The sequence below is a fragment of the Protopterus annectens genome, chromosome 12.part0 (assembly GCF_019279795.1).
Source record: "Protopterus annectens isolate FY-2018-M chromosome 12.part0, PAN1.0, whole genome shotgun sequence".
In the NCBI taxonomy this organism is placed as follows: Eukaryota; Metazoa; Chordata; order Ceratodontiformes; family Protopteridae; genus Protopterus; species Protopterus annectens.
This window is the reverse complement of record NC_056746.1, coordinates 1,445,279,875-1,445,305,934: the sequence shown is the minus strand read 5'-3', so window position 1 is coordinate 1,445,305,934 and position 26,060 is coordinate 1,445,279,875. Positions and strand designations below refer to the sequence as shown.

The window sequence follows — 26,060 nt, the reverse complement described above, 5'->3', positions numbered from 1 at the left end:
TTCTAAATGATAATTTACATGTTCTTTGCAAAAAGACAAGTTTGTTTTATTGTTTTTTCCCCAATGAATTCTGCTTACATCTTTATTCCCACATTTTGTACATAACACAGAAATTTAATTCATGGTAAAATATATACCTCTGCCTTTACTACATCACCTGAACCATTACTTTTCTCTAGAAAATCATTTGTGAAAATTATTACTCCTTTTATCCAAACTTTGTTTTTTTGCAATTATTATAATGCTATCTGCATACGTTAACAAAACTATAATTCTTTACTCTTCAGGTGTTATATACTCCACCTCCTTCATTTTGTAATGTGTTTCACATACTATCACTTTCATAACTAATGCAAAGAGTAATATATATCTCATTGGGAAAACCTACCTTACACCCCTATTAATATGAACATCGTTGCTTAACAAGCCATTTACAAGTATTTTTACTTTATTACTATATGCTGACATACATAATTTACTAACTTTCACACTTATATTCTTTCATTATTATCCATAATATTTCATGTCCATGTGTATCACATGCCTTACTGATGTCTCCTACCATGATTTTTGCTTCAAATTTTATATTCTTAATATTATCCAACTTTGGTCTATCATTAATAATTTTTGACAACCCTTCCACTTTATACTATATATAGCATCTTTCATAATATTTTCCTGTTTAGTTGCAGATCTCTTTTGCATTATTTTCATAAAGATATTATAATCGCTATTATTCAATCCTATCAGTTTCCAATTTTTTAAGTGTATTCTATCTTACTTCCATATTATTCAACTATATAATTCTGTATACATAAAACCTTCATTTAACCATCCATTCAAAATCGTTCAATACTTTTTTGCACCAATTCCTTAAGCCTGTATACATTTTATACCCTATACTATCTGGTCCAGCAGCTGAATCTGTATTTAATTGTACTAATACTTTATCTAGTCATTTAAAGAAATCTCCTTTTCAACTCTTTATTCTCATTCTATTATTTTTTTTAATTTCCAAGTTTTTCTCACTACCTTCTTTTTTCTTTAAAGATTTCTTGTACACATTGTACTACACTATTCCGAATCTTTTCCTGAGTTCTTTTTAATTCTCCTTTTACATTTTTATTTCTATCATTACATTACCAACTTTCTTTACTAATCTGCTTAAGTAACTCGATACTTCTCTTTTTCCTTGTAAAAACATCTTTGCATATATAACAGTTCTTGCATTTTTCCTTTATTTCTTTCATATAATTCTTTTTCTTTGACAAAGTACTTTCTATCATTATGTTCAAAATCTTCCAATATATCTTTATATGTTCTTTTACATTTTTCTTTCTCACATCATACTGCCACTATATATATAAAAAAACATTTTTAATATTTTCCTTACCATTCAGACCAATTTTTATAAAGTATTCACATAGTAATATGATTTTTCCATAACTGTATTACTAAACTTTTCCTTCTTGATTCTATGCTTTCTTATTTATTCTTTTTATTCCTTTGCATAGTTTTATATATTCCTGGTTTTCCTTTATCTCTAGCTATCAGATAATCCTGTTTCAACTACCTCCCCTTCTCCTGTAACTAAACCTTCTAATACTATAAATTAATCTATTTCAATTCTATGCATACCTTTTTTTAAGTCCATGAATTTTTGTCCCAAAGTTTTAACTATAACTTAGAACTTCTAACAACTATCTTACACATTTCTTTTATTTTTATGCTCATCTCTTAAATCACAATGTCTCCCATTATTATAGCATTCATATTTATCATGCATAGTCTAAAATCTGATGACATAAGCTTTCCCCTTCTGGAAATGGTCAGCTCTGAAACACCTTCCACTTGATGAGGCAGTTACCCATTTCAACAACACATTCCTCCAAATTCTAGATCGTCATGCCCCCTCTCGCTTAATTAGAATGGGATCCAAAGCAGCTCCTTGGCTTTCTAAAGAAACCAAGCAAACAATGCTATTAAGGAACAAACTATGGACAAAATGGAGAACTACAAAAAACCCAACTGACCATCAAAACTTCAAATACCTTAGAAATACTACAAAAAAACTCACCCTTCTGGATAAAAAAAAATCTACCTCCAATATCAACAAAATCAAAATCATAACCCAAAAAAATTCTGGTCAGGAATCAATAAACTGCTCCATCCTGGGAATTCCAAAACACCTACTCCAGCTAACTTAGCTCAGACCCCTCCTAATATAATAGCTAACAAATTCAACAACTTCTTCTCTGAAACAGTCACCACTCTAGCCAACACCATGGTTCCCCCCACTTCCCTTCAAAATACCTCTCCTCATCACAATACCCCCACTCTAAAATTTAGTACAGTCTCCACAGCCTATATTCACAAGCTACTTTCAAAACTTAAACCTTGTACTCCTTCAGCTGACCAACTACCAGCTGAATATCTGCAGCTAGCAGCAGCAGTACCAGCATACCCAATCTCCATCTTAATTAACAGAACTATAACCGAATCTACTATTCCTTCCCTCTGAAAAGTCTCCCATATCATTCCACTGCATAAAGGAGGAAACACTAACAAACTTTCTAACTTCCGTCCTATAGCCTTACTATCACCACTAACTCAAATTATGGAACGTTGTATACACCATCAACTTTTGAATCATCTTCTACATAATAACCTACTTGCAGACTCCCAACATGGTTTTAGACCTTTTCATAGCACTTCCACTGCTCTTCTCTCCTTTACAGATTCCATCAACAAAAATCGCAATAACAACCTATTCTCCTCTGTTTTATTTCTCGACCTCTCTAAAGCCTTTGATATGGCGAACCATCACCTTCTGCTAGACACTTTGAAATCTCTTTCTCTTGGCTCTTTGGCATTGCACTGGTTTAACTTAACTCCTATTTGAAAGATAGAAGACAAGCAGTCCTTTGGGACAGCCATTTATCCTCTCAGCTCCCAGTCACCATCGGGGTCCCCCAAGGATCCATCTTAGGTCCCCTTCTCTTCTCCATTTTTATAAATAACCTGTCTACTTCCCTCCCAACATCCACAGGCATGTATGCAGATGATTCAACACTCATCTGTACTGCTGTATCTCCGGCCGAACTTCATTCTTCCACCCAAAAAGTCTTTACAGCAGCAGAAAACTGGTTCCAACATATCTGTCTCCTCCTTAATCCCCCCAAAAAAACAAATTACTACTTTTTTCTCCAAACCTTAAGTCTGCCCCTCTCTCCTTTTCTATTGTCTCTGGCAATGGCACTATCATAGCACCTGATTGTTGCACTAAACTACTAGGGTTTACAATAGATAATCAACTAAACTTTGATTCCCACATCAACCTAACCATCAAAGCTGTTAATAAAAAGATAGGTGCCCTCTACAGACTTAAACCCTTTCTTTCAGCAACTACCAGGGTGTCTCTAGCCCAAACTCATCTCATCTATACATTATTATATGCCTCCCCATCTTTTATCAACCTATCAAAATCTAACATTCAGAAACTAGTCACATCCTACCATAGCATTGCCAGGTTTGCCACAGGCTCCCCATTTCATACCCATCATTGTGTTAATCTCAAAAAACTTGGCTGGCTTGAACTTCAAAATCTTATTCTTCTACATCAATTAGTTATCACCCATAAAATTCTCCATTACCCTACTTATACACCAATACTTAACAACCTTGTTGCTTCTTACAGGAATCTTACTTCCCTTCGCTCTGCTAACAAACTGCTAGTAGCTACTCTCAAATCACACAATAAATCTGGTGGCTCCTTGTTCACAAATGTTTTTGGCTCGTACTGGAATAAACTTCCCATTGAACTGACTACTTTAGTCTCATCACAACTTTTTAAGAAACAATTAAAGAACTATTTCAAAGCTCACTGGCTTTGCCCTTGCTCAAATCCTGACTGACCCCAGCATCCAACTTCCATTATAGTTCCCTCCTTTTCCTGTTGCTGTACATCCATCTTTTCTACTTGTCTCTCTCATTATTACTACTCCTCCTCTGCAGCCCTCCTGGCATCCACATGGATATTACTATTCCTATGATGTCACTTTCTCATTTACACTAGATATATTACTGCAACCTGTTGTCTCACCTTCTATTTAAACCTTGTATTTTGATTCCTACTGTGCAAGTCTGGGTCTTAAAACTATTAGCTCTGGCACAAAATGTTTATTATATCTGTTAATATTGTAAATATTGTATAGACTCTAGTGTCTGTTTATTTTTTTCATTACAATTCCTGCTACTGTAAAGAGTATGGGATTAAGGATCCTCGTTGTATTTTTTTCTGTTAAATTGCTACTGTTCTGTTAAATTGCTGGAATAGTTCTTTAGTTACTTACATTTTAGTCTCTTAATGTGCTGTTTTATTTACTAGTATATAGTGGAGCTTTTCTCCTCGGGCCTCTGCTGAAAATGGACATGTATCCAGCCAGACTAGCCTGGTCAACAAATGTAAAATAAATAAAATAAATAAATAAAATTAGTACAAGCTTATGTTATAATTTTATGTGCTTGTTCTTTCCATTTTGCTGAAGTTACTTGAATATCTTTACTGTATTTCTACAGAATATGGCTATTCCAGAACAGCTCACATTTCCCAAATTCCAGATTATTTTTCCTTCCTATAGTTTCTGTTTGTAATCTTTCATTTGTTAAAAATGTTGTGTCTTCTAATATAATTACATCTACGTCACATGTATTACACCAACCCATAATCCCTTTTCTTCTTGTTATATTCCTAATACTATTCAAAGGTACAAAATACACTCTAATATTTTTTTTTACTTTCGCTTAGATTCATGGTTTCATATTTTCATAGCTAATATCTAGGAGAAAAAATGTATCTTGTCTGTTAGTCAAATACCTTAACCATTACACCAACCTCCAATTATTAGATGCTTATATTCTTTTTCATCCATTTCCTTTTTTTCTTTTGCACTTATCCCTTTAAACTTTATTTTTCTGTCTGTTACCCTTTTACCAATATAGTTCTTTTTTTTATTTTACCATCTCCCGATCTAGGTCTTCTTCATCACTTATTTCAGAACATTTTTCTATGCCCTCTATTATTTTTTTCTCATCCAGTTTTACTTCGTTTTTTACCATTTCTAACATTTCTTTTCTTTGTTCATTTGCTTCTCTTTCTTTTTCCTTACTATTATTTTCATTTTTGCAAGACACCCAGAGATGTCTAGTTTTATTACATTTATAGCATTTCAATTTACATTTTTTGCATCATGTCCCATTTCCCCACAAATATAACATTTTTTTGTCACACTTACTTACCAAATGTCCTTTTTTACAAACAAAAAAGTATTTTAAAACATCCTTACTCCCTCCACATTTATCATGCTTGGTATATGTATAATTGGGTCTATATTATATGCTTAAAGACTATTTTCTTCTAACACAAATGCCGACACGTTATGTGACATCATTTTATTTAAATTTGCTTCTTGGCGCCATTCTGTAATACTCTGAAGAAGCTACTGTGTTTTCAGTAGCGAAAACGCTGAATCTTTATATTAATAAATTTGCGTTAAGTGGAAGTGCATTTCCTACAATTCTGGTCTCTCACCAATTTTTGGTCTCTCACCAGCTTGGATGCCTGTACCTTCTATTTTTTTACCTGTTTTAATTGTGGTCAATAGTTTGTGAGTCGTGATATATGGCTACGGGAGGTCCTACTAGCCCTGGGAGTCCGAATGCTTCTGGACCAATTAACATTGGCAGTTCCCCAGATAACTTCGATATGCTGACATTATTTTTATCCATCTCACAGCGCCTTGATTCTCTCAATACGCGCTTGGACTCTATGGACCAAAGACTTGGAATTGGTCCTGGTTACTCTCAGAATGGAAGAGGTTTTACACAGAATGGCTTATCTTCCGCTGGCTCTAGCCTGCTTTCAATCCCAGCAGGCCAGCCTATTTCATCTAATTTATCCTCTACAAACTCTGGACTTCAACCGGCTGATGAACACCCAACACCTACTTCTGGTAACACCATTCAAGCAGCTCGTGAAACACTCAATAACCCGAATCCAGTGCTTATTGGAGTTCCTACACTACGTGAATGGATTACGGACATGGACACATTCACTTTTAGCCAACAAGGTGTACAGGAACCACCGGCAATGAGTACGGGAGTTTCTACTGCAACAGCTGAAACAATAGCGGACAAATTAAAGGTATTGGATTATAAACTTGTGAAATTAAGGAAATTGCAGTTAGAAGTATGTTATTTCAAACAATGTCTGCAAGATAATATTATACCTAAAGGACTACGTAGTAATTTTGTCCCTACAGGGTTGTTTGTGGATGCAACCTTTCTATCTGAGTTAAAACCCTGTTTGATAAACAAGGTACACAATTACTGGAACTTGTGATCAAACACTACTCTTCTTGTATAACAACTTTAACAGAAGAAATTAATGAGTTGGACAATGTGATTAAGCTAGATCTTGATTTTTTTCGATACAAATATGATTATACCCATATCTTCAATAGTATTGATGTTTTATTAGCTAAGCTCAAAGCTAATAAGTCTAAAAAGTTGAGTAGGGACAGACTTTCATATCAGAATAATAGAGCCTATCCTAAACTGCTTTTGCCTACTAATTGTATTGGGACTTCAGTCACTAATGCTATGCCTTCCAATGAAGTAGACTTTGGTCAGCATAATGCCTCTAACTTGGACACTAATCAAGAAGACCTTAATATTGCCCCTACTCAAGGTCTTAGACGGAGCAACAGGACCAAAGCAAATAAAAATAACAATAACTTCAATTCTACTACTTATTACCACCGAGAAGAGGAACCAGATCAATACAACAATAGTAACAGTGGTGGTTTTTTAGGAAATCACAACAACAATCGCCAGTTCAACCGCAAGAACAGGAAATGGAACAACCATCAGAATCAAGCTTGAATAGTGACTTAGATTTCAGTGAACATAATGATTTAAACATTGTTTTGAATAGTAAAGGTGACTTCAAGGTTTATAATTTTTCCAGCATCACATTAGACCAAGAGTTAATTGACCTGTTAGCTCTTGGTAATACTTTTGTGCCTAGCCACAACTTCAACTTGACTCAAACTATAATAGATCTCAAGTGTTTTGTGTGTAAATTGAACTTAGAGGTCATGTTTCCTGCCCCTCCACTACAGCAATTACCTAACCTTAAGCTGTCAAGTGTCTTTAATCCAGCTTTACATCCTAACCTTTTTCTGTTCGAAAGAGCATGTGAGGTGGATTTCAGGTTTTTAAATGATAACCGTAGACATTTCTTTGGGCAAAATAAGAACAATATAATCAAAGAACAGATGCACCTCCTGAATGACCTCTGTAGGTTACCAGTTAGAGTATTGAAACCGGATAAAGGGGGTGGACTAGTAATCTTTGACAACAATGACTATAAAGCTAAAATGTTAACAGTTTTGGATAGTCCAGCATACACCCCCTCATCCATTAATGAAATGAATATGGCTTACTCTAGGAACAGAGGCTATTTCAGGGATCTCTTCTTCTCAGGTAAAACTGACCTGGGTACCTACCATTTTATTGACATCATATTTCCTAAGGTCCCTGTGTTTTTTGGGATACCAAAAATTCACAAAGACCTATACAATCCCCCTATGAGAGCGTTGGTAGATGGTAGGTCTTCAATGACTCACCCTTGTGCACGCCTGGTTGACAATATTTTGTCAAAGTATCTAAAGCTTGTGCCTTGCATATGTAAAGATTCCTGGTCATTCCTCCGTGATATAACCAATTTCGCCTTTAACGAAACTTGCAACTTCCTCACTATAGATGTCATCTTCCTTTATACTTCGATCCCACATCTTGAGGCCATTGAATGGATAGCTAACATGTTAACTAATTTAGGTGCCCCAAAGGCTGAGATTGACACTGTTTCTGAGTTACTTGGGATTGTCTTATCATCGAACTTTTTCATTTTTGATCAACAACATTATCTACAAACACAAGGTATAGCTATGGGGTCACCTTGTGGTTCTAGTGTAGCTAATGTATTTGTTGCCTATTGGGAAAAACAGTTCATTCTAAATAACATTGACTTCAGCCACCAGGTTTTATATTACACTAGATACCTGGACGACATCTTCATTCTCTTCAAGGGGAATTTTGAGGAAGCTGCATTATTGGTTGAATTCATGAATAACACTACAAGTTTTTTTAAGTTTACATTTCATTTTTCTACAAAAGAAATAGATTACTTGGATGTCAAATTGGAAAAAGACACTGTGAAAGGGTTACTAGTATCTTCCATTTTCAGGAAGCCAACTTACTGTAACTCCTTTCTTCATTTCTCAAGTTTGCACCCTCTTAAACAAAAACGATCAATAGTAAAAGGACAGCTAATAAGGGCAGCAAAAATGTGTAGCACGGATGAACATTTTGAAAAGGAATGTCATGTTTTAGCTGAGATGTTTTTCAGCCGTGACTATCCTGAATCATTACTACTTGAATTAACACAGGAAGTTAAAAACAAAAGGACACGAGGTCTTTACAGTCCATTGTTAAGTTATGGTTCTTCAACTGTAGAAGTGGTTTTAAACACCTCAAGTGAGGGCTGTTCTTTAGTGGAGGTTGATTCCACTATCGAAAGTAGTAAAGTAGGTCAGAAGTTTACTACTAGTTTCATTACTGCCTTCAATATGGACTTTAATCAGATACGGTCTATAATTTACAAGAATTGGTATTTTATTACTAGTAATAACCAACTTCTTGAAAAATTGGGCAGCAATCCACTAATAGTTTACAGAAGAGGTAATAATCTTAAGGCTCTGTTGGAGAAACATGATCATAATGACTCATTTTCAAAACAGAAAGGGACTTTCACTTGCGGCCATTGTAATTGGTGTAAAAGTTTAAGGACAGGTACAACATTTCAAGTGAGGGGTAGAAAATATAATATCTACCACAAAATGAATTGTGACTCTAGGTCTATAGTCTATTTAGCTACTTGTGATAGTTGTCCGGCATATTATGTCGGTAAAACGGACCGGAAGTTCAAGGAAAAAATTTACCAACATGTATATGCTATTAGAAAGAACAGAACAGAAAATGCTCTAGCAAAGCATGTTGGTAACAATGTAGGGCACAGTTTTCATTTTATGGCCATAGACCAGGTACCTAATAATATCAGGGGTGGCCCTACTGCATTAATTTTGGAAACCAGGGAACTTGAATGACAAATAAAATTGGAGGCATTCAATAGCCCTGGGTTAAATGAAAACTGTAACAACTACTGCATACTGAAATTAAAAAGCTATAAGAGATGACTATATATATACTAATTGGCCATGGAAATATACTCTATTAGATATTATTAATAATCTTAATATTTCATTATTTAAATATATAAAAATAAATGTTTTAACACATATGAATAAATGTGAATTCAGTTATTCCCTTAAAATGTGGGGGCAAAAAAGACATTTTTAGTTTGGTAAAAGTTTATTCATTGTACTTTTTACATGCCTACTCTTTTAGAGATATAGATTAAAATAAATAACAGCTTATAAGTTTTTTTAAATAAAATCTTAGATAAATATTTTGAATTGAACATTTACCTGCCCCTCTTCACGTGGTTACTTAGCGTATTTGGCTATTTGGTAATGATGTGAAATTTTAATTATAGGTGGTTTTATGTACGCATATGTATATGTTTAGTATGTTTATGTTTAGGATGTTCATCAGAGAATCTAGAATACTTCTATTTAAACTATTGGAGCGATTTGAAGTTCCAGGTTTTATTAGAGTTTGAAGTATTGTAAGACAGATTGTCTTGTTTTCCTTTTAAAAGAATGTGGAAGTGACGAAACTGTTATGTGACATCATTTTATTTAAATTTGCTTCTTGGCACCATTCTGTAACACTCTGAAGAAGCTACTGTGTTTTCAGTAACGAAAACGCTGAATCTTTATATTAATAAATTTGCGTTAAGTGGAAGTGTATTTCCTACAATTCTGGTCTCTCACCAATTTTTGGTCTCTCACCAGCTTGGACGCCTGTACCTTCTATTTTTTTACCTGTTTTAATTGTGGTCAATAGTTTATATGTATAATTGGGTCTATAGTATATGCTTAAAGACTATTTTCTTCTAACACAAATGCCGACACGTAGCAGAGAAACTGTAAACTGGGAATGGCCACTTCCATGAATTTTTTCTGAGGGCAAAAATTTGCTTGGTCGTTATTGGGAATTGCCCTTTTCTCCAATGTAGAGCAATCTCAGAATTGGTATATTTAGTTAGAGGGGGTTTGGAGGACACATCCTTCTACGGGGGATGTGGTTAGGAAAGCTCCACACTTGAATAACGTTTTAAAGTTTGTTTTTATGTTTTACGGCCAAGCAAATTTTTTCCCCAAGGAAAAAATTTGCTGAAGTGGCCATTCGCGGTTTATAGCTCTAGCTGTTTATGTGTCGACCTTTCCATGTTCAAAGAAAATAGTCTTTGAGCATATAATATAGACCCGTTTAATTTTTTCTCTATTTATTTTTAAAACATTACAATCCCAGCCTCTAGTTCCTAAATCACTTTTGTCATAAGCTTTTGCAATGCCGAGCTTCTTTAATAAAAGTTTCCACATTTCCTTTCAAAATCTCTATTTCTACCTCTGTTCAAAATTGTATATGAATTTTCTTTTGTGTTTCCCTGTTAAGTGTTATTATCACATACAGATTGTATGGGTTAGAGTCTGCCTTTTTTTATATAGTCTCTAAAAAAATTCCATTAAAAAAAACAGTCTCATAAATGTCAAAATATCTCTCTTTGTTAATAAAAACACATGGTCTTATTTCGTGTGCTCTTACATCCAAATGAGCTATTAAATTATTCCTCACTTCATACTTTCCCATTTCTTTGTCTTATTTGCTTTGAATCCTTACCACATACTTCCATTTTTCATTTTCTTCTGCCTTTTTTCTGCTACTCTTTTACTTTCTCTGCCTATGTTTTCTTTTCCCTCTCACTACTATTCTTCAGAATTGTCTCTGCATCCTCCTTTTTTACTTTCTCTTTAATGTCACTCGAGGAAACATCTCCTTCATTTTCTTGATCACTCTGCATCACCATTTCTTTAAGCAAATCATCCTACATCCCAAATCCCACTTACTCTTGTGCTAGGATTTTGGATGCCATTTTACAAAAATATTTGGCCAAGGAGACTCAAGTTTGTAAAGATTCTTGGACCTTTTTGAAGAATATAGACACCTTGACTTTTGACAAGAGCTATAACTACCTCACAATTGATGTAAAAGACCTTTACACTAGTATTCCCCATGAGGTAACACTAGAATGGGTAGGACTCATGCTTAAGAAACATAAAGCCCCTACCAGGGAAATTGATTTAGTATCGGTTCTTATGGACGTGGTACTAACAAACAATTACTTTTTTCACTGCAACAAATTCTTTTTGCAAAAAATAGGGGTTGCTATGGGCTCACCCTGTGGGGGAAGTGTAGCAAACTTGGTAATGGCATACTGGGAATCAGAGTTTGTCTTCAAAGGCAATGTGTTCTTCAATTCCTTTTTGTTCTATACAAGGTTTCTGGATGACATTTTTATTTTATTTAAAGGTAGTGAGAGCGATAGCCACCAAGTTATTGAATATTTTAACCATACTACTAAGTTCCTGCAATTTACTTACACGTTCCATTGTGACACTATTGATTATCTTGACATCCATCTAAGTAAAAATTACAATTTAAATGTGTTTACTGCGAACATCTTTAGAAAATCTACATATTCCAACACTTTCCTCCACTATACCAGCTGTCACCCTTACCACCAGAAGAAATCTGTTGTGAAGGGGCAGCTGGTAAGAGCTTCCAGAATGGTCAACCTGGATGAGGATTTCACAAAGGAATGTGCCCACATACGGAAAATGTTTATTCACAGAGGTTGCCCAGTAACTTTCCTTGACCCGATAGTTCAGGAGGTAATGGATAAAAGACACAGTAATATGTACTTGCCACTTCTGAGGACTAACACTGTAAATTCTACTGATGATAACGGTGTTAACTTGGCTGAAAAGAATCAGTGTGATCAGATTGTGAGTATGGTACTAAATAGTGACCAATTTAATAATAGTACACCTACTGTTAAATTTACTACCACCTTCAGCACAACAAGTACTCTGTGTTCATCTATATTGAAGAAAAATTGGGACTTGTTTAAAACACAACCTGAATTATATGAAATATTAGGGGACCATCCTACGATAGTTTACAGGAAAGGGTTTAACATCAAAACCCTGTTAGAAAAGCATGACATGCCTACAGTGAGATGTCCTGGTATGTATAAATGCCAGGACTGTAACTATTGTAAATATGTCCATGAGGGCAATTCATTTAGCCTGAATGGACAAAAATTTAAGTTAAGGAACAAATTTGATTGTAACACTACCTTTATCACCTACTTATCCAGGTGTACATCCTGTCTAGCATTTTATATCGGTAAAACCAAAAGAAGATTACGTGAAAGGATGTATGAACACCTGTATGCTATTAGAAAAGGGAAACTGGAGAACGCACTTGCAAAACACACGGCGGCCTATCCAGACCATGGTTTCAGATTTATGGTAATTGACCATGTAAAAATTGACCCGAGAGGGGGTCCTAGAAACTTGAAACTGGAGGAATTGGAATTGAAATGGCAGGTGAAATTGAATGCATATAGCTTCCCAGGACTAAATGAGTCTTGTTCAATAGGAAGTTTATTAAAACTGAACAGTTTGAAGAGATGAAGGCCTCGTCACTTCATACTCTTTATGGTTTTATGTTCTTGTGTATAACATTATGAAGTTTTGTTATTTTTAGTTAACTTTATTATAAATTTATTAAACATGATATTCGTGATATTAGGTATGTCTAACCCACTATATATAATATAATATACTAACATTTTAGACTAAGTATATGTGTTACTTAGGAACCACATATACTTTTTAAGTATTTTATATTATGGTACACTATACATACAATTATTTTATGCCCCTATTGGAAGCTGAGCATACTGTTAACATGTTGGATCTTATATTTGGAATCTAAATATGGTGTTTGTAGTATGGACAACATTAGAACAAAAACATGGAAACACACAATATGTATGTTTTGAAAACGTTATCTTTCTTTGTAATTATATTATTGCTATTATATTTACTTATTTATACATACAATTATACTAAATACAAACATTTACACATCTTTTTAAATTACTTTTTACAAATTGTGTTTAATTATGAACACTTTTTATGCAATCTAGAATATCTTTGGGGCTTTTGACTCGCTAACATCACATATAATGACTTATGTAAGCTCCGGATCAGGAGCTAACAGTACATTATAGCTAGATTTATTATTTGTTGAAATTTTATTACTATTGTAATGCTAAATAACAACTTATTTAAATGTTTCAACATTACTACATTGATCTTGTATCAATAAGTTGATTTGATTTATGCATTTGCTGCTGTTTATATGCTTATAGAGATTAGATGTTTGACACCATTTACGGCTCTTGGGGCTTTAAATGTTTAAACCCTTTTTTAAATTGTATTAATGGAGTTAATAGCATGACGTAGGTTGATTACTGAGCCTTTTTAACGGTTATGTTGTCAGTGGCTCTGTTTCTGAAGAAGTCAGCTCACAAGTGCTGACGAAAAGCGCTTTAAAATAAATTTTCTTCTTTGACTGTCTTCTGTCGTTCACGGCTTTTTTGGTTTCTTTGTTTGGTTTCGTTTTAATTTCATCCTACAACCCTCCCAACTGGAGGGTTGCAATTATAAATCCATCATTTGCTGACTCATCACCATCAAACAGATTTCTCTGAAACATTTCCTCAGAATCCTGCATATATTACTGGTCTCACTGTTTGTTTTCCCCTCCATTTCTCTCAACACTCCATCATCTCCTTCTCTCTCCGTCTGCTTCCCTGTTTCTCTGGGCTGTGTCTCCACCTAGAATGGAAACAGGAAGCTCCTGCAAAATGGGTCCCACTCACAACAATGACAAGAAGGCGAAGTTCCCTGATGCCCTGGTCAAATCTCCCCAGTAGTATAAATACCATCTTGGGACTGCCTTGCAAAGAGGCTACTATCACAGTGGGACTAAATCAATCAACAAAGGATAAATAAAATAAATAAAAAGGTCTTACCACCTTACTTTCTACTGAGTCTTTTTCTGCAGGTTTCCTTATTGTTTATTTTGTTGTGGGTCGGTTTCTTATTTGTCTATATCTCCATTTAGGTTTTTGTTGGTGTTTAGAAAAGGTAAAGGCTGCCATTTGGTCAAAGAAGTTGGATTCTAATTGATTTGAAGTGAATGGGAAGTCCACATCCACCATTTATTTCTGTTTTAAGTCTATTTCTTAGTTTTTTTTTTTTTCACATTTCGCTGTACCTCAATTATTGTACCAATGGGAAAACATCAGAGAGGATCTTAGGGACTAGTTACATATAATAAATATAACAGGTTTGCAAAAAGATATGGAAAAAATGTAGATCTGAAGAAGTCCATGAGGGGAAAAAAACACATATTGTATTAGTATTATGTTTGAATAAAAACACTGGATGCAAAGTTGAACTGATTGGTGTGCACTTTTTCTGGAAGCAGAATATTTTTGCATACTCTAAAATGCTGGAGCTAGATACTCTGAACTAAAAGAAAAAAATATTGTTGGTCAAAGAAACTCCATAGATAGCAAAGTATATAGAGCTAGAGCACAGGGTAATGACGTCCCCTATGATGATTCTTGGATTTTAGGTTTACAGGTGTGTACTAGGCTAATGGCCCTGGAGCCTTTACAAGCCTAGCCCATAGAAGTGCCCTGGTATCACCCGTTAGTTCCCAGTGATGCTGTCAAGTAGAGCCACTGGACTAATCCCCGGGGTTAACTTTCTACTTCCCATCCACTTGACATGTACGGGAAGTCTATTCCAGAGCATGGGCAGTCTCTGGGTTATGAACCTGTCCCTCCAGCATGTTCTGTTAATTGGGGTAATTAGGATGAGGTCTCTGGAGCATGTGGTGCAGAGGGATTGGGATTTCTTTAGATGTAGCATTTCTAACAGAGCTGGGTGAGACATGGCTTTGTAAGTCAAGCAGAGATCGCCTCTTAGTAGATGATATGAGACAGAGAATAGCTGGAGATTTTTGAGCCTGTCCTTGTAGGACATATGTTTAAGGCCTAGGATCCTCTTCATGAGGTACTTTTGCGGTCTTCCAGCTGTTGCATGTGTCTAGTGAGGTACATGCCAAATGGAGCATTATACTTGATGGCTGGCCTAATGAGGGAAGAATAGAGAGAGATGATGACCTCTTTCTTCCTGGAAGCAAAACCGTTAGATGTGCCACACAGAAGGACTTTCTGACCACAGTGGCAATGTGGTAGTTGAAGGAGAGGTTGCTGTCAACCTGTGTCCCCAGATCTCTTATAACGCCTTCAGTGTTCAGTGGGCTCCCATCAATGTGATAATTATTGGGAACTGTGTTTTTCCCAAAGGGGATGACAATGCATTTTTTGGCATTAAGCTAAAGGCCATGGTTTTGATACCAGTCATTGGTATCAGTAAGGCCTTTTTGTAGGATGTCTACATCACGTGGGGAGTTAATAATGGCTCCCAGCTTGCAGTCGTCTGCAAACTTGGTCAGCCAGAGTCCCTCTGTGTAGGCCTAGACTTTTGAGTAGATGTCAAACAGGAGCGGACCCAGGACCAATCCCTGTGGGACTCCACTTGTGACTGGTCGGCAGTCTGACTTGGAGTCCGCTGCTTTCACACTGTGGGTTCTATCTGTGAGCCAATTTGTGACCCACCTAGTGATATAGGGGTTGATGCCTAGTTTGGTGAGTTTATCAATAATTCCTGAGCAGGGAACGGTATCAAAGCCTTGGCCAGATTGAGGCAGTCTGTATGAATTGCCTTGCCCTTATCCACAGGTCTGGTGACTGACTCAGAAGTCAACCAGGTTCAGCAGGCATGATCTACTTTTCAGAAAACCAAACTGAGTGGGATCTAGAGTTTGGAGATTCCCTATATCCTTGTTAATTAGGTCCATAATGATGCGCTCCATAGCCTTACATATCTGACTCGTCAGGCTAATGTGGTGATAATTCCCAGAGTCTAGAGTCACTCCCCCTTTATGGAGAAGGATGACTGTAGCAGTGCACCATTCAGTATGGACAACGCCTGAGGTGAGGCTGTGATTCAACAGGGCACACAGATGTGGTGCCAGTTCACTTTGTCGTTCATGTAGAACACATCCAGGGTTATTGTTGGGTCCCATGAAAGCTGTATTATTGGCCTTGGAGAATACAGCTTTAACCTGTGCTGCAGTAATGCTGGGTGCCTGGCATTCTTCCAGTATTGTGGTTGGTCCTTGGGGGGGGGGGGTTAAAGTTGGCACTGAATCTGTCAGCCAGTATGTTGGCAATATCTGCTGGCTCAGTACAGGAGGTACCATTGTGCAGTATCTCAGGGCAAACCTGGGTATTGCCATGGAGATTTTTGATACAACTATAGAAGGCTTTGTGGTTGTTTTTAGTGTCTGCCGCAATTCTGCCTTCACAGCTGGCTTTAGAGGTTTTGATGAGGGATCTTAACTTTTTGTTGAGGTTAATAAGGGAGTTTTTCCAGTCTTGGGACTTCACCTTTTTCTGCAACAGTTTCTTCCTTCTATTGTAGAGTTTATTAATGGCAGGGGACACCAGATTGGCTTCCTTTTTTTTGGAGGAGAGCATCTTGGCTCTGTTGGGTATGGCTAGTTCCATGCATTTATGTACGTGTTTGTACAGTGCACTGGTGTATGATTCGGCAGTCATGTATCTATTTTCCACTGACAAGGAATTGTCATGACATCGATTGTTATTCCAAGACTGACTTACCTTAGTTTGACCAAATTGTTGATTCAGGTACACCATAACGTAACACCTGGATTTAAAATGGATAAGAAGTGTGAAGTAATCTGGAGAGCTTTGTACATATCTCATCCATGAGAAAGTCCCATGGACAGGTAGGTTGAATTATGCTGGAGAGTGTTGTCTTTTTGTCATCTTTAAGGAAGACCCCATGGACTAGCGATATCCAGCATGTTAATAAAATGAAACTGAACAATAAACAGATGCTTTACAATATTAAAAAAAACATTCAAAGCGTAATCGCATAATAACTATCTGTAAAAGATAAACAAGTAAAGTGTGAGCACATGTTTGAAACAAATTGGAATGTTTTTACTGTAATTAATGCCTTTTTTCTGTTTTGCAATCTTCTGATAATGTTGTGCCCAAGTACATCATAATCTGCTAAATGAAAATTCTCCTTATGTTTTTTTATGACTTCTTTGAAATCTACCTGAAGTTCTCCTACAGCAGGTAGACAGGACCTCTGTTTAGCATCTCATGGGAATAAAGCATTAGTCATTTCAGTGTTAGTAAAAGAGCATAAAATGAGGTGCAGAAAACCCTGAAGATTTATAATCCTATTTAAATGGTTAATGTACAACTTGCAGAACCACTGGCACGTGTAAGATAGTCTGTCCTTCATCCTTTTACCGTATTGGTTTGCCTCCAAACTTGCCCACCAATTTACTATATGCATTTATATGCAAGCTACTTCTGATATGTTTTACTGAAGTTGTGGTATTAGTAATGTACATTTCAAACAAATATGCATTAAACTTATACTTACACATACAAGTTCATTTCTACCCTAAAATAAAATCAACAGCAGCAATTGTCAATACTGTTATGCATAAACTGTACACTGAGGCTGTACAAAATGATAGTGCAACAGTATTTACATGTCCTTGGTCTGCCAGTTATTTTATTATTTGTGTTATATAACTGATATAAAACTCCATTTCTCACTTCTTGCATGTAGTAATTCTAAAGTTCTTACCTCCAACTTTGCAGTGCAGTCTGGGAATTTTGGGTCCTTCACTATCTCACAGGGGTTCCGCTTTCCATCTTTTGCTGGATGGCAAGGTAAAAAGAAAAAATACATATATTTCTTATCTTTAGAAGTTAGTTGCTACATGTCATAAATGGATCAGATTTATTATTCTATACATTTTTGTTGATTAAGAACAACTGTAAAACACTCATGCAATAGAGGTTGTTTCTCCGTTAGTTATTTTTATAACAAAAATGCTTGTTATGAATACTCACACAAAAGACATCATGCTTTCCCTCTGTCCTGTATCTGCTTAATGCAATTTTTATTTCGCTCTAAATTCTTTTAACTTAAACTATCCAACATGAACCCTGATTACTGAACTTACTTACACTGGAAAATATTTATTTGCCACAGTAGCAATGTGGTTATTCGGAGGTACACTGGACTTCAAGGTCAGCCTAATGTGGAGACTGTCTAGATGGTCTTTCTTCAGCTTGCAGCAGGAAGACAGCAGCTGCTGTTGATTTTGAAAATGTTATGTTAGTCTCACACATCAAGCTTAGACTTCGCAACATATTAAGAGAACAAAATGGAAAATAGGCCACAGGAATGTGTGCCAACCAGTCAACATGGGTGGCACCCTAGTTTTGTACTATGTGAAAAGTCTGAACATTTCATGGTGCATGGTGAAATGGCCTTTCAAACATTTTATTTCTTTAGTAAAACATAAAAGAAACATTCACCATTCAGTAGTGCATACTATATTTTGTTTTACTATTAAAGTTGTGACACAAATTCAAAAAACAGCCAGCACCACACCGAGAATCAAAGACTTTATTAAGTCTTAGTCCATTTTGGAAATCCAAAGACTTTAAATCTTCATACAGACCAGTTTCGGCCAAAAAGCCTTTATCAATGTGATACAACAACCAGTAGCGCTCCCTTTTATACAATAAAGTCACCCATACAACCAGTAGAAAATCCCCAATAGTTAACTAGCCTACCTAATACAATCCCCTTAAAACAAAAACATACATAAATACTGATAAAAAACAATAATTCAAAAAAGTAACAACACATACATGTTGTACACACCATACTAAACAATAATCATACATCTATAAAGATGTTCATTCAAGCCAGGTGGGAATAAACTACCCAGTCTAATAATCCATGCTTTTTCCTTTTTATTTAAAAATTCATGCCATTTGGTTTTGATGAATCTTTGGCCACAACCTTATCAATAATGGTAAAATGAAAGCTGGCCATATTATGAACAAGAGTATGCTTGTATAGTGCATTGGTAATGACCGTATTCCTTATATTACTCAGATGTTCCGAGATGCGGAGTTTTAGGGATCTAGATGTTTGACCAATATAAATGTGGAACAATGGCAAACAGCCAAGTACACTACCCAGTTACTACTACAGTTGCAAATGTCTGAATCTCAATAATGCGTTTGGTGTTTATAAATGTAAACTCCTTTGTTTTAAGCACATATCTACAGAAACTACAATGTTCACAAGGAAAACATCCAAATAATTTAGTGCCATCCAATGTCCATTGAATTTTCATATTAGAAAACGCGTGTTTTTTATAAAAACTAAGGTGTCCACCTAAAGTGACCTCCCTAAAAAAAGAAAAGGCACACCTATTAGCCAACATTTCACCCAAATATTAATCTGATAACAAAATATCCCAATGTCGTTGAATTAAATTATTTAACTGTTTGGTATTCCTACCAAATGTTGTCGTGAATCTAATTTTGGATCCACTACTGGACTTTTGGCTCTGATAAGTAAAAAAATCCTCTCTGGGCATCTTACCAACTGTATCACTGGTTTGCATTAAATTTCTGGCAAAATAACCCCGTTCAATAAACCTCTTGGTTAAATCATCATTAAATTGTGCAAAATCCACTTCTGTAGAGCAAATGCGTCTAATCCGCATACATTGGGATTTAGGAATTTTAAGGGGATTGTATTAGGTAGGCTAGTTAACTACTGGGGATTTTCTATTGGTTGTATGGGTGACTTTATTGTATAAAAGGGAGCGCTATTGGTTGTTGTATCACATTGATAAAGGCTTTTTGGCCGAAACCGTTCTGTATGAATACTTAATAAAGTCTTTGGATTTCCAAAATGGACTAAGATTTAATAAAGTCTTTGATTCTCCATGTGGTGCTGGCTGTTTTTTGAATTTGTGTTACATATTTTTTGGCCTTTGCACATGCCATCTTTGCGAAGCCATTCATTTGTCTTGGTCTCTTTTGGTTCACTTCACTGGTGGCATTTAGAGAATCCAGTTCCATATCGGGTGCTCCGTGTGTGGGGGCATTATTGGTGCACCCTTAGTTGGTTAATGGCCTTTTTTTATTACTATTGTAGTTGCTTTGATATTTTCAGCCAGTTGGATAACCATGTGGATGGCATTTATTTTTGAAATTGGCTGCCTTTCTTAGATAATAGACTTGGCCATTTACATCTTCTGGATGGTGTGTATAGTGTTTTTCCTTTTGGTGCTCCGTGCAGTTGGCATTATTGGTGCACTGGTTTTGGATCTATTTGGGGTCCCTCCTATGGACTAAGTGTTTGATGCATCTTTGTACAACAAGCAACGTGATCCTTGGGCATTTACTATTGGGAATGACATTACAAGGTTGGTTTGCCTTGGTTTACTTTGCTGGTGGTGTTTTGAGAATCAAGTTTTACATTGGGTGCTCCATGTGTGGGGGGAATTACTGGTGCACCCTTGGTTGTTTAATGGCCTTTTTATATTACTATTGCAGCTGTTTTTTAAGCCAGGTCGGGTAACCATTTGGATGGTATTTAATTTTGGATTTGGCTGTTTTCATCAACAGACTTGGCTGTTTACACCTTTTTTGGCTGGTGTATATACAGATTTTCCCTTTGGAGCTTCATGCAGTTGGCATGATAGCTGCACTGTTTTGGCTTCATTAGGTGTGTCTCCTAAAGACTGTGAGTGTGATACATTTCAATAGTAAACATCCAAAGATCTCATAGTTTGTGTAAAAAGATGTATCAAACTCGCAGTCTATAGGAGAAAACAGTGCATCTATCATGCTGACTGCAAACTATGAGATCTTTGGATGTTTATTATTGGAGACGCCATTATAAGGTTGGTGGTGAGATTTCGTTTTCATCAAAGGGCTCATCGGCTGGTAATAAATGATTACTGAACTTGGACAGCTACCGATGTTCATAGATTGGTGCCTTTTTACTAAAACAAGGGGACTTTATTGTTATTTATGACAAACAGCACATTTGTATAGACTTTATGTTCGGTTGGCTAAACAGGTCGGTGAGCGCCATTTTGTTTAGCAGCCATGCAATTGTGGGGAGATGTTTCTCTTTTGAATTTATCTTGACATCTTGACTTTGGATTTATGAACACAAAAAGTTTTGGGGATGTTTTGTTTGTTATTTTGTTGTTACCTTGTGGTGGAGAGACATTTTCCTGTAGTGGCCCTGACTGTATTCGAAAAGATAAACAAATGTTTGGGGTATTTTGTGGATTTACCTTTCAATTTGGCAATTGAAACGTTTTTGATAGTACAACTAATAGCATTATTCGTATTTCTTTTTTTTGCAGTGTATAGTATTGGATTTATTGTTCCAAGAATTCTTTTATTTGGTCAATATTTGGAACAATTAATAACTTCTAATGGTGTAGTAATTCTTGTTGTCTGAGATAAAAGAATTCTTTTGAGATTCCTATGAGGCTCTAAAGGTGTATTGTTGATATATTTTTGAACACATTAGGTATTATTTTGGTTGATTCATACCTATTATCACCTTTGTGTGATTTTTCATCTATATGTTAACTGGGCCTTGGGGTCACTAATTGTTACCAGTTATCAAACAGGGGTCTAAGGGTTTGGATGAAGCCACTAGTGGGCCAACCTGATGACATATTACCTACTACCCTGGGCTAATATACAACAAAATTCCTCTTTGGAATTTGTTAAAGCCTTATATGCTTTTCATGAACGGAGGGTAGAAACCCTGATCTCAGAAGTACTTAAAATTTGTCAGGAGGCTAAACAATTTGAACACACATCCTCATATAAGGAATGTCTCAAGAAGCTTAGTGGGGATTTGCTGCACTTTGAAAAGGAGTTAACGGAACACAAGATCCATAAATTTAATAGGGACTCTAATGATTACAGTCAGAGTCGTCCCTTTGAACAAAGGAAAAGTGTTAAATTCTCCAGGAACAATGAATTTACCCTAAGATACAAAAGGAAAAGGAAATTCAGTCTTAAAAAGCCCAATAGTGATGCCTCGGGGGATGATTTTTCATCCCATACTGATACGGAAATGGATATCTCTCAAACATCACCAGCGATTAAACACAGTTTCTCCAAGGATGGTCCAATGGGTCTGGATAAAATCCCTTTAGGGGAAGTAGAAAATGGGGAGGACATAAACACAAATGTAGGGTCCAATTCCAGCTTAACACTGGAGACGATGTTATAACTTTTGGAACCCAAACAAGTAAAAACAATGTCATAAATATCTCTTCTGTTGTTTTATCTGCTGTTGAATATGGCTTACTGAATAAAGGTTTAAATTTCATACCTGGCTTTATGGTTTCTGAAAGTGATTTTGTACAAGATCTGGTGTTGTTTTGTCGGTTACTTAACCTTAAGTTATTTTTAGGGATTCGGATAATATCAATGGGCTTCAAGAGACTGGCTTTAAATTCTATCCTTCATCCTTTATGCCACCAATGAATAAACATGTCGAAATCTTTGAAAAATATATATTAAAAGAGCTACATTTCGATTTGTGTTATACTGAGGGTGTGCTTTCCAATAATTTAAATCAGCAGGAAAGGGAGGCATTACAGATACTTAAAAATAGGAAGGATTTGGTCATCATACAGGCTGATAAAGGGGGATCGATAGTGGTCATGGATTGGACTATGTATGAGGTGGAAGCCAATAGACAACTTAGTGATGGGAGATTTTATATGATTATGCCCATTGATTCTACCCCACGCTTTAAAGCACAAATTGATGAATTTCTTGATATGGCTCTGGATGAGGGTATCATTGATGAGAAAACATGTTTCCATCTTAAGGTTAAGGAACCGGCTTCACAATTTCTTTATTTGTTGCCTAAAGTACATAAGAATCTTCACAACCCACTGGGGCGACCAATTGTTTCAGGCAGGGGTTCATTAATGGAACACATTTCTGTATATCTAGCCAAGTATTTGAAACCTTTATTACAAGCTGTCAGGGCTAGAATTAAAGATACTACAGAATGTTTAAATATCATTGCTGATGTACAATTGGAAGATGGATGCTTGCGTTGTACTTTAAATGTTACATCACTCTATACCAGCAGTCCTCACTGGGCAGGGCTAATGGCAGTGGACTTTTGGCTTACTGAGCTGGGGTTATACAGTCCTGGATTTAATACCTTCATTCTCTCTTTAACTGAGCATTTGCTAATGCAAAATGTCTTTTTCTTCAATGGTAAGTGTTATTTATAAATGAGAGGTACTGCAATGGGTGCTGCTTTTGCCCCCATTTATGCAGCTCTTTTCATGGGTTATGTTGAACAGTTCATGAGGAAATTGACATTTGGAGAAGGTTCCTGGATGACTGCTGGATGGTTTGGAAATCTGATGCTGTATATTCGGAGGAATCTGTGCAGTATCTGAACAAAAAATAAATGGGGTATTCACTTCACGGTTAGTTTTGATAGGAAATCTATTCCTTTTTTTGGATGTGATGATTAACAAACAGGGAGATGGTACCCTTCAGAGTACAGTTTATAGGAAGCCGTTCCATTCTAACTCCCTTTTACATGCTTCCAGCTGTCATCCAGGACACATTAAGAACATTCCTAAATCCCAGTATGTAAGGATTAGATGCATAGTGAAACTTCGAACAAGTGGACTCGGTGAAGTGGGGTTCGAAGTAGTGAAACTTCGAACATATGCACAGAACCCATATATATATATATATATATATATATATATATATATATACATAGATACACACACACACACACACACACACACACACACACACACACACACACACACACACACACACATTTTTTTTAAAAATAAATTGTGCGAGGAGCAATGGATTTGGCTCTGCGTAACGAAGTGTAGGGCAAGTGCAGTTGCATTTTTTGTATTGTTTGCATATTGTTAAGCAGTGTGCATATGGGAGGCGTATTGCTTACTTCAGAGACTTACTGTTCCATAAACTGACTCCCGCTCACACCTAGCTGTATTCCAGGCCAGGACTGTGTGTGTTACATGGTGTGACCTCTGAACCTGTTTCTGCACTGCTGTGTTTCACGATTGGCTAAGACTTTTTAAATAGGTCATAGATATGCGGCACAGTGCGCAAATGTGTAATTAACATGTGAAATAGGTTAATACTAGTATAGCACACACAGAGTCACACTCTGTTAAAAAAAATACTTATTACTATTTCACATGTAAAATATCTGGATATCTCAGTATTAGAGCCCTGAACACGATCACACAAACTACATGTCTTGGTCCTTTGAGCCACAGAAGCTGCCTGACAGAAAGGGGATCATTCATCACACTATCACCTGCATAAATATGTGCATTGCTATTCCTCTGTTACCTAACGCATACAATGCAAGTTCCAGTTGTACATTACTGTCCTGATACTGTGTTGCATAACTGTGTGAAATGCATAGCATATAGCATAGATGACAACGTTATAGCAGTTACAAGGGACACGCTGTTTTGAGGGGCGGGGAAACAAAAGCCCATGTTCATGTTCTGCTAGGACACACACTAGTCTGACTATCCTTTACCCTCACTTTCTAACATGTCCCTTTAATGATGTACCAGTAACGTGTTGCAGTAGGACTGCATGAATATTCCATGCATGAGGGACATAATAGTGGAATGGGTGCCTATAGACCCACGTGGATGTAATTTCTGTCCAAATAGCTTAGTACAGTTACCTACATAATGTACCCAGGCCATAGCTACAATGACATATTATAATAATCCACTAGACTACAGCTTAGTTTATGGACTTCCCTTGGAAATGCAGCAGTTGACACAACTGTAGTTCAGGTCTGAGTCTGTCTGAGGCAAGCAGTACACAGCCAATACATGGATAGGTATAGGATGTGTGATTTGTCTGGCATCAATTTTAATATATGTATGTGAGTAGGAGTAAGGTGTTAGTCCATAGGTCATCAGTGAATGTGCTATGCATTGTCTCCTAGCCAAAGCCAGAGCATACTGAGCATGCCTACATCTGCCTACAGGGACATCAGCAGGGGGTTCCTCCTTTGAGCTCTCCTATGACTGCAGCTGTGGTGATCTAGGCACTGGTGGGGGGGGGGTCTGTGTATGCTTTCCTTTTGCTGATCCTGCTGTTATTTCCACAGGTCCAAATTGTGTAACATGGCACATACTGTAAATGTCTGTGCACATGTGGCTGAAGTATACTGCAGGCCGCTAACAGATATATCGAGGCACTGGAACCATGACTTCAGGAACCCAAACACATGCTCTATAATGTTCCTAGTTTGTGCGTGTGCCTCATTATGGCATTCTTCCATGGGAGTATGTGTATTTCTGCTGGGTATCATAGGTTCATAGGTTCATAGGTTCATACTAGGCTATCTGCCCGAGGGCATTTACAAGCCTAGCCCATAGTTTTGTGGCTTACGCCACCCCTTTAGTATGGGGAACTATACCCATTATTTTGCTGTGCCTCTGTTGAGCAGTGACACTGAGGTAATCCCTGGGGTATATCTGCGATCTCCCATCCATTGGTCAAGATTTCTCTTGAACAAGGCCAGCGAGGTGCTCTGCCTCACATATACCGGGATTTTATTCCACAGCATAGGGAGTCTTTGGGTGATGAATCTATCCTCCAGCACGCCCTATTAATAGCCGTGTCGAGGTTTAAGTCTCCGCCCTTGTGGCTCTGACGGATCTAGATTTTTGAGGTGAAGCATATTCATCAAATCTGGGTTTGACATGGCCTTGTATGTTAGGCAAAGGTCACCTCTGAGCAAGCGTGCGACTGAATAGAGCTGGAGTTCTTTCAGTCGGGCAGCATAGGACAGATGTTTGAGACCCTT

At 36.6% G+C, this 26,060-nt stretch overlaps 1 protein-coding gene across 1 annotated transcript in view; it reads right to left on the bottom strand.

Moving 5' to 3' along the window:
- Positions 1–26,060, bottom strand: part of MGAT5B (alpha-1,6-mannosylglycoprotein 6-beta-N-acetylglucosaminyltransferase B) — a 3,749,208-nt gene that overhangs the window by 2,040,312 nt on the left and 1,682,836 nt on the right. Inside the window, exon 5 of the mRNA XM_044089029.1 lies at positions 17,934–18,007. Within this exon, the coding sequence (XP_043944964.1) occupies positions 17,934–18,007 (74 nt within the window). The remainder of the gene's footprint in view (positions 1–17,933; positions 18,008–26,060) is intronic.